Source organism: Myotis lucifugus, unplaced genomic scaffold, assembly GCF_000147115.1.
Source record: "Myotis lucifugus unplaced genomic scaffold, Myoluc2.0 scaffold_3492, whole genome shotgun sequence".
Classification (NCBI taxonomy): Eukaryota; Metazoa; Chordata; class Mammalia; order Chiroptera; family Vespertilionidae; genus Myotis; species Myotis lucifugus.
The window spans coordinates 4,579-15,044 of NW_005874540.1; the positions used below are offsets into that span (position 1 = coordinate 4,579).

The following is a 10,466-nucleotide window of genomic DNA, read 5'->3' on the forward strand; positions in this document are numbered from 1 at the left end:
TTTCTTTGATTCCTCTGCTGTGAAGGCGAATTTCTTTTCTGCTAACAGGTCTTGGTGCAGTTGGATTTTCTTTTTAATATCCTCTGCAGTGCTGGACCCTGCGATAAGGTTCTGAAGCTGCATTTTGTAGCCATCTGGGCGTTTCTTATTAGTACCTTGACTATCCCTTCTACCTCTGAATTTTCCCATGGTGGTTTAGAGAGGCTCGTTAGAATCACCCATTTCCTTAACTGGGTCTGTAATTGTGTAAGAGACCCCAGTGTTCTGACAACTGTCCTGAAGACAGGTCCACTGCTGGGAATGCTCTTCTCCACGCATCTCCTATCCAGCTCCATAATGATCTTACTGTATTTGAGTGTTGTTCTGCAATTTCCTTTAGTGCTGTTTTTAATTTGGCTAATTCTATTGCATCTATTACTACTGTGAGTTCATCTGCACTTAACATAGACGTGTCGCCTCCAAGTTCATATATTTTTACAAGCCACTCTACGTCCGTTAATTCTCCTTTAATCAATCATTTTCTGAGTTCTGCTAATTCCTGCCTTGAAAAGGAGGTGCATTCTACTGATTGCTTCATTTTCCAATCTGATTACCTTCTTTTTTACTACTACTGGTGAGAGGCGCCAATATAATCAGGTCAGGAGGGTCAGAAAAGGCAGATGGAACAAACGGCACCAGGGTAATCAGGAAGGTCAGAAGGGGCAGATGTAATAAACAACTTTTATGGGAGACAGTTGTAGCCAGGGAGGTTACGGGAGATGGCTGCAGAACAAACAACCTGATAAGAAACCAGACAGGCATTAACTCACTTAGAAAGCCAGATCATTAGTAAAAAATTCCAAACTACATTCCCTCCCCACCGAAAGCAGATAGATGTACGTTGTATGGCGCCAGATCTCCAATGGAATGACCCCAGGTTACTTCCCCCGTTTGCTGAAAAAGTATATAACCTGTGCTTAAACTCTTGGTCGGGGCTTGCAGCCGCTTCTCTGTGCTCAGAGTAAGCTGTGAGCCCCAGCATGTTGGAAACAATAAACCCTTTGCTATTTGCATGAGAAGCGTCTCTTGGTTCTTTGTGACAGCGGCTTGCGTCCAGGGCGTTACATTTTGGAGGTTCCACCGAGATTGCTGTAGCCACCTCTGGGTTCCAACAGACGCTTCTTGGGGTAAGTGACGGCGCCTTTTTGAATAAGAATAGCGATCGCTTAGATATTGAGAGCTCGAATTTTGTCAGAGCCGGCAAATCTGTTTGGAAATCTGTTTGGTTAGTGCTAGCAAATCTGTTTGGTCAGAGCTCTGTTCAGTTTGGTGGCTGTCGGGGAGGGGCGTGAGCCTCCCCCGACTGCGGCTGACAGACGTGTCGGGAGGTCGCAGGCCACATCCCCGGGGGACGCCCTGGTGGAGTCTGGAGAGGACCAGGGGTGCCTGGATTCCTCTCGTTTGTTCTGAAACTCTGTTGCCAGCTGGGTCAATTGGCTTTGAAAAACCTTCTTTTTGGATCCTTTGATTTTTGTCTCAACGCGTTGTGTCTGTCCTTGTCTTTTGTTCTTTGTTTCTTGTTGTTGGTGCGAGTGTGTGTATGTTTTCGATCATGGGCCAGTCTGCCTCTACTCCTTTGTCTCTGACCCTGGACCGCTGGTCAGAAGTCAAGGGACGAGCTCAAAACCTTTCTCTTATCATCAAAAAGGGTAAATGGCAGACTTTTTGTTCATCCGAGTGGCCCGCCTTTAATGTCGGATGGCCCCCGGAGGGGTCCTTCCATCTGCCTCTCATCAGGGAGGTAAGGAAACTGGTTTTTCAGCCTGGCCGACACGGACATCCAGGCCAGGAGCCTTATATCCTGGTCTGGCAGGACTTATGTGAGAACCCCCCGGCGTGGGTCAAGCCCTTCTTACCCCCTGGTTCTCTCCCTAGGTCCTCGGTCTCTGCTTCTGAGCCAGCAATCCTCCCTGTGAAGCCGGCTCTCCCCTCTCCTCCACCCTCTGCTTCTCCGGTCCTCCCGGACTCACAACCTGATCTTATTCTCCTAGATTTCCCGCCACCTTATGCTTCGCCTTTGCAGCCTCCGGCGGCCGAGGCACCGCAGCGGCATGACCAAGTGCCGTCTCCGGCACCCGGTCCAGCCCCCGGGCCAGCGTCCCCAACGGTGGCCTCCCCAGATTCCACCCTCGAGGGTTCCCTGCTGCCACCGGGCGGCGGGCCAGCACAGCGGACTAGGAGCCGGTGCCAACCGGATGAAGGACCTGTGGCCACTACTCTGCCGTTACGCCCTTACGGGCCTATGGTGGAAAATGGGAACGGGGGGGAGATGCCGGCCCTCCAGTATTGGCCATTTTCCTCCTCTGATTTATATAATTGGAAAAATAATAACCCTCCTTTCTCTGAAGACCCCACTCGACTAACAGGTCTCGTGGAGTCCCTCATGTTTTCCCACCAGCCCACCTGGGATGATTGCCAGCAGCTACTAGGGACCCTCTTCACCACAGAGGAAAGAGACCGGATTCTGCTAGAAGCACGGAAGAACGTCCCGGGACGGGACGGGCGGCCGACACAGCTGCCGAACATCATTGACGACATTTTCCCACTAGCGCGCCCCAACTGGGACCCTAATACTCCGGAAGGTAGGGAGCATCTGTCCTCCTATCGCCAGGCTCTCGTGGCGGGTCTCCGGGCAGCTTCCAGGCGGCCCACCAATTTGGCTAAGGTAAGGGAGGTCGTCCAGGGTTCTGATGAATCTCCTGCAGTCTTTTTAGAGAGGTTAATGGAAGCCTATCGGAGGTTTACCCCCTTCGATCCGAAGTCGGAGGGCCAGAGGGCTTCAGTAGCCATGGCTTTCATTGGCCAATCTGCTGCAGACATAAGGCGGAAGCTGCAACGCCTTGATGGGCTGCAGGACCTCACTCTTAGGGACTTAGTTAAAGAAGCGGATAAAGTTTTTCATAAAAGGGAGACGGAGGAGGAGAAAGAGGAACGTAAGGAAAAGGAGAGAGAAGAAAGAGAGGATGCGAGGGATAGAAAGAGAGATAAAGCATTAACTAAAATCCTGGCCACGGCAGTCGGTAGCAGTAAAGAGAGAGACAGGAAGGGAGGCAGGGCTGGGCCACGGCCGCGACCAAACTTGGACCCGGATCAATGTGCATACTGCAAGGAGTACGGGCACTGGAAGAAAGATTGTCCTAAGCTCAAACAGGGCTTGCAGGCCAAGCAGTCTACCTTGTTGGCCCTGGATGAGGACTAGGGGCGACGGGGCTCGGACCCCCTCCCCGAGCTCAGGGTAAAGTTTGATGTGGAGGGGACCCCTATTGACTTTGAGGTGGACACCGGAGCTGTTTACTCGGCATTACAAGCACCATTGGGGCCGCTGTCAACTAAGCGGTCCCTGGTGAGGGGTGCCAACGGCAGCCGATACCGAGCCTGGACCACCAAAAGAACTTTAGACTTGGGAAGGGGAAAGGTCCATCATTCCTTCCTGGTGATACCTGACTGCCCAGCTCCCCTTATGGGGAGAGATCTGCTTACCAAACTAAAAGCCCGCATCACCTTCAACCCCGAAGGGCCCAGAGTAGAGTTCTTGAGCCCCCTAGTCCAGCAACCAGTAGTAACAGCTCTGACAATGTCTATGGAGGACGAATACCGCCTGTATGACTCCCCGGTAAAGGAACAGGATGTAACAAGGTGGCTTAACGAGTATCCGGATGCCTGGGCGGAGAAGGCCAGATTAGGGCTGGCGAGAAATCAACCTCCGGTAGTGGTTGCCTTAAAAACCTCTGCAATTCCAATTCGGGTGAGGCAGTATCCCATGAGTAAGGAAGCTCGGGAAGGAATCAGGCCACATATTCTAAAGCTACTGCAGGGAGGCGGCCAGTCAGCTTGGAACACACCACTCCTTCCCGTCAAGAAACCGGGGACCGGGGATTACCGACCAGTGCAAGATCTACGAGAGGTTAACAGCAGGGTACAGGACATACACCCCACTGTCCCTAACCCTTACAATCTTCTGAGTTCCCTTCCACCTGACAGGAGCTGGTACACTGTATTGGATTTAAAGGATGCCTTTTTCTGCCTGCGGCTCTGCGAAAGCAGTCAACCACTATTCGCCTTTGAATGGGCCGACCCGGAGGCTGGTCTTGCAGGGCAACTGACTTGGACCAGGCTGCCCCAAGGATTTAAAAACTCCCCCACGATCTTCGACGAGGCCCTCCATCAGGACCTGGGCGCCTTCAGAACCCAGCACCCGGAGGTAACCCTGCTCCAGTATGTGGATGACCTGCTGCTGGCCGCGTCGTCTCGGGAAGAATGTGAGTACGAGACCCGCTCCTTACTGCAGGAGCTCGCTCGGCTTGGGTATAGGGCATCAGCTAAGAAGGCCCAACTGTGCAGACAGGAAGTTACTTTCCTGGGGTATACTCTCCGGGGAGGAAAACGCTGGTTAACTGAGGCGCGGAAAAAGACTGTTGTGCAGATCCCCACACCAACTTCCAGGAAACAACTCCGAGAGTTCTTGGGGACAGCTGGGTTCTGTAGACTGTGGATTCCGGGATTTGCCTCGCTAGCCGCCCCGCTGTACCCGCTCCTGAAGGGGGACACAGAATTCTCTTGGGGGTCAGAACAACAGCGAGCCTTTGATGATATAAAAAAAGCCCTGCTATCAGCCCCAGCATTGGCGCTTCCTGATGTCGAAAAGCCCTTCACCCTTTACATAGAGGAGCGAGGGGGAGTGGCGCGAGGGGTCTTGACCCAGACTTTGGGACCCTGGAAAAGACCTGTAGCCTACCTGTCCAAACGCTTGGATTCAGTAGCTGGGGGCTGGCCCCGCTGTCTAAAAGCTATAGCTGCCGCTGCCTTACTAGCCAAAGATGCGGACAAACTGACTCTGGGACAGAAACTAACTATTGTGGCCCCTCATATGCTGGAAAGTATCATCAGGCAGCCCCCAGACCGGTGGCTCTCGAATGCTCGCATCACGCACTATCAGAGCATTCTGTTAGACAAGGACCGAGTGACCTTCGGACCTCCAGTTGCTTTAAACCCTGCCACTCTACTCCCGGATGAGGCTGCAGACCCGGTCCTACACTCCTGCCAGGATATCCTGGCAGAGGAAGCAGGAATCCGTCGTGACCTAAAGGACTTTCCACTGCCAGACTCAGAGGTGACCTGATTCACGAACGGCAGCAGCTTCCTGCAGGATGGTAAGAGATGCGCAGGGGCGGCGGTAGTTAGCAAAGACAAGGTTGTATGGTCTGCAGGGCTACCAGAAGGGACCTCCGCCCAGAAAGCGGAAATAATCGCTCTCACAAAAGCCTTAGAACTGGCTGAGGGGAAGAAGGCTACCATTTATACGGATAGCCGTTATGCCTTCGCCACGGCTCATGTACATGGGGCCATATACCAGCAAAGGGGACTATTAACCTCAGCTGGAAAGGACATCAAAAACAAGGCCGAAATCCTTAGACTACTAGCAGCTGTCCTACTGCCTACCAAGTTAGCTATTGTTCATTGCCCCGGCCATCAAAAGGGGTCGGACCCTGTAGCCACAGGAAATCGGCGGGCAGACGAAGAAGCAAAGGCGGCAGCTCTTAAAGGGGCAGGGGTTCTAGCACTAGTGAACAAAACTCCTGAGGAGGACACGACGCCCGTAACCACAGGGAGTAAGGAACAACAAGCGACCTCCTACTTACAGCATGTACATCAGCTCACTCATTTAGGGGCCAGGAAGATGCAAGAGCTATTAAAAGAGCAGCCCTTCACTCTAGCAGCTGCGGAAAACAGAAAACTAGCTGAACAGGTGGCAAGAGACTGCCGAGCCTATCAGGCTGTAAATGCACACCCGTCGCAAATATCAAAGGGAAAGAGGCTCAGAGGAAATAGACCTGGCCAGTTTTGGGAGGTGGACTTTACTGAAATCAAACCAGCCAAGTGTGGGTTAAAATTTCTCTTAGTTTTTGTAGATACTTTCTCAGGATGGGTAGAGGCCTACCCCACCCGAAGGGAAACAGCGCAAGTGGTGGTTAAAAAGATTATGGAAGAACTTTTTCCTCGATTCGGACTGCCCCAGGTAATTGGGTCAGATAACGAACCTGCTTTCGTGGCCCAGATAAGTCAGGAAATGGCCAAGGTATTGGAGATTAATTGAAAATTACATTGTGCTTATCGTCCCCAAAGTTCAAGGCAAGTAGAAAGAATGAATAGAACCATTAAGGAGACCTTAACTAAATTGACCTTAGAGACTGGCGTTCAGGATTGGACCTTGCTCCTACCTTATGCCCTGTTCCGTGCTCGGAACACGCCCTCACCCTCTATGTATAATCTCACCCCTTTTGAAATTCTGTACGGAACCCCACCTCCGGTCTCAAAAATGTCACCCACCATAGACAAAGACTCATTACCCCATACTCCTTTACTTGCCAGGTTAAAGGCTTTAGAGGGAATCCAGCAATTTGTCTGGAAGCCCTTGGCCTCTGCTTATCAGCCAGGAGACCTCAAAGTGCCCCACTCCTTCCACGTTGGAGACTCGGTGTTCATGAAAAGGCACCAGACCCACAGCTTGGAGCCCCGATGGAAAGGACCTTACGTGGTGCTGCTGACCACTCCGACTGCGGTTAAAGTAGATGGCATCACTCCTTGGATCCATGCCTCTCATCTCAAGCCTGCACCGCCACCGGGACCTGAATGGACAATGGAAAGGACTGATAACCCTCTTAAGCTTCGCTTTTGTCGTAAGCCCCTGCCTGGCCAAACCGATGGCAAGTAACCCCCATGCCCCTGTAACCTTAACCTGGGAAGTCATCAACCCAACAGGGCAAGTAGTCTGGTCAACCAGAGGTGTCCATACTCCGGGTAGCTGGTGGCCTACCTTATCTCCAGACGTATGCCAGCTAGCTGTCGGCCTAGACACATGGGACATACCAGAGGTAGAGGACCCCAACAACATCCCGGTGGTATCTAGAGGACCCGCTGGTCTCGTTTTCTGGGAATACCCCAGTGGCGAAGTCAATGCGGGGTGCCAGCATTATGGTAAACGCACCCTCCTAGGCTACCTCCCCTTTTATGTTTGCCCAAAAGATGATCGTAGTCGGACTAAGATACGGAGCTGTGGTGGGCCTGAATCCCTTTATTGCGCAGCATGGGGGTGTGAAACCACGGGGTCAGCTTATTGGACCACCCGATCCAGTTCAGACTGGATAACTGTCCACTGGAGCAACAAAAGGGGGGAATGTAAAACAGAAGCTTTGTGTAATGGATTAAATATCTCCTTAACAGAACGAGGCAGAGGGGCGGACAAGCTTTCCCACTGGTATAAGGGAAGAACATGGGGGCTTAGGTTTTATGTCACCGAATATGACTTTGGTCTCTGGTTTACTATCAAACTACAACAAGAGACCACACCAGTCCCAGTGGGGCCCAATCCAGCTGTCCGTCCGGTCTCCCCACTCCGGCCCCACTACTTGGCGGGGCCAGTAACAGAATCTCCCCAAGTTGCCGACCCTGTTCAGACTCCGAGTAGTGGGGCTCCTACCCTGAGAAGCCCAAGTGGTAGGCTCCCCCTGTTTAACCTCGTAAGTGGGGCCTACACTGCTCTTAATGCAACCCAAAGTAATTTGACTCGATCTTGCTGGCTCTGCCTCTCGGCAACACCTCCTTATTACGAGGGGACTGCAGTAAACGGAACTTATACCCTGACCACAAGCTCTGCCTGCAATTGGGGAGGAGATCACAAGCTAACCCTCCCTGAGGTTTCTGGCAGAGGACTCTGCATAGGTACCCCCCCACTGAGCCACCAGCAACTCTGTGCCAGAACTGTCTTTATAAACTCCACAGCTGGGTATCTGGCTCTAGAGGCAGGAACTTGGTGGGCCTGCAGTACCGGTCTGACCCCTTGTATTTCCACTGCTATATTCAATAGTTCTCATCACTTCTGTGTTATGGTCCGTTTGTTTCCTCGAATACTATATCATGATGCAAGTTCATTCGAGGAAATGGTGGGGGAGCGTGTCACCCGCTTCAAGAGGAAACCAGTGTCTCTCACTATAGCAGTCCTCCTAGGAGTTGGAGCAGCAGTGGGGATAGGAACTGGAACTACTGCCCTTATCCAGGGGTCGAGCCATATGCATCAGCTCCAGGCTGCTATAGATCAGGATTTAAAGGAATTAGAAACCTCTATAACTGCCCTTAAGGACTCCCTCACATCGCTCTCAGAGGTAGTCCTGCAAAACAGACGTGGTCTCGACCTCCTGTTTATGCAGGAAGGAGGGCTCTGTGCAGCCCTCAGGGAAGAGTGTTGTTTTTATGCCGATCATACAGGGGTAGTAGAGGAGTCCATGACCAAACTTCGGCAGCGGCTGGCCGAGCGACAGAAGGAAAGGGAGGCGCAGAAAAGTTGGTTTGAATCTTGATTTACACAGTCGCCATGGTTAACAACCCTGTTGTCAGCAATCGCAGGACCGCTCATAATCCTGCTGTTAATCCTCTCTATAGGACCCTGTATTATAAATAAAATTATGAAATTCATACAACAGAGGGTAGGGGACATTAAACTCCTTATTATCAGGCAACAATACTCAGCCTTAGCTGAGCCTGAAGGTCTCTAAGATTAGAAACCGTCCACAGAAAAAGGGGAGAATGAGAGGCGCCAATATAATCAGGTCAGGAGGGTCAGAAAAGGCAGATGGAACAAACGGCACCAGGGTAATCAGGAAGGTCAGAAGGGGCAGATGTAATAAACAACTTTTATGGGAGACAGTTGCAGCCAGGGAGGTTACGGGAGATGGCTGCAGAACAAACAACCTGATAAGAAACCAGACAGGCATTAACTCACTTAGAAAGCCAGATCATTAGTAAAAAATTCCAAACTACATTCCCTCCCCACCGAAAGCAGATAGATGTACGTTGTATGGCGCCAGATCTCCAATGGAATGACCCCAAGTTACTTCCCCCGTTTGCTGAAAAAGTATATAACCTGTGCTTAAACTCTTGGTCGGGGCTTGCAGCCGCTTCTCTGTGCTCAGAGTAAGCTGTGAGCCCCAGCATGTTGGAAACAATAAACCCTTTGCTGTTTGCATGAGAAGCGTCTCTTGGTTCTTTGTGACAACGGCTTGCGTCCAGGGCGTTACACTGGCTTGCTGGAGTATTTTGCAACGACCTTCTGTGCTAGTGATCTTCCCTTGTCAGTGTCCTCCTGCAGGTGATGGATTGTCTGTAGTAATATTCCTACTACCTCCTGTGGTGGCGCTCTTTCTATTATTGCAGTGGTTCTCAACCTTCTGGCCCTTTAAATACAATTCCTCATGTTGTGACCCCCAACCATAAAATTATTTTTGTTGCTACTTCATAACTGTAATTTTGCTACTGTTATGAACCATAATGTAAATATCTGATATGCAGGATGGTCTTAGGCGACCCCTGTGAAAGTCGTTCAACCGCCAAAGGGGTCTCGACCCACAGGTTGAGAACCACTGTATTATTGGAATCAGATTGTTAGGATCTACTATGTTTTTGCTGAGGCCAGGGGCTGTCTGGATTTTATATTTGGTCCTCAGGGCGTCCTCTACCGTCTCCATTTGCTTTCTGATGGTATGTTAGGCTCGGCAGGGTTGTTTCTTTTGAAAGCTTGTTGAAGAAGTCTTTAACCTTCTGCATGGTGTTGAGTGAGGCGGAGTCTTGGTCCGTACCCACCAAACCGACAGAATCCTTGTGTATGCGGTGTGTTCCTATTGCAGTGAGTGGTTTCTAGATGGAGCGTTGTTCGTTTTCTTAGAAAATTAGGGAGAGTTTTAACTAGTTTCTTCAAAATTTTGTTCATAAGTTCGGCTCTGCTGTAAATTTATTCTTCAAAAAAATTCATTTTCCTTTTACTTTCAGTTTCCTTTAATTTAAATCCCTTAATCTGAAGGGGAGTTTTGATTTTGGACTGAACCTGGGCGACCCGGTTACGCTCCGGTGTCGAGTCTCTGGATTGGGAACAGGTTGGTTGCTGTAATCCGCCACCTCGGCTCCGTTCGGACAGAGAGGCTGCTGCGACCCTCAGGCCTCAGCCAGTCGGGAGTCAGACTCTCCTGGGCAGGCCCTGGCGGTGGACGACCACTGACCCGGGTCCTTAGAGACTAGTTCGCTTTCAGTTAGTGCCAGACTAATCCCCTTTACACTCGGTGGCTGTTTCCTTAATACTCTGACCGAAATTTGAGTGTTTTTTTGTTGTTGTTGTTTTGTTTTTTTGAGCAGTGGTTCTCAACCATCTGGCCCTTTATTTTATTTATTTCTTTTAATTTTGTTTTATTGCTTAAAGTATTACAAAGATTATTACATATGTCTCCTTTTTTTCCCCGCTTGACATTCCCCCAGCCTCCCCTACCCCCCAGTGTCTTGTGTCCATTGGTTATGCTTATATGTATGCATACCAAGTCCTTCGGTTGATCTCTTACCCCCCTCCCACCCCCCAACCCTCCCCAGCCTTCCCGCTGTAGTTTGAC

General features: G+C 50.8%; 1 protein-coding gene across 1 annotated transcript; it reads left to right on the plus strand.

The window, feature by feature from the left end:
- Window positions 1-1,591: 1,591 nt before the first annotated feature.
- LOC106695826 lies at window positions 1,592-7,816 on the plus strand. Its single transcript, XM_023749189.1, is given in 2 exon segments — window positions 1,592-1,960; window positions 2,078-7,816. Coding segments are annotated over 2 exon segments (5,043 nt in total). The 3' UTR covers window positions 6,752-7,816.
- Window positions 7,817-10,466: the final 2,650 nt, after the last annotated feature.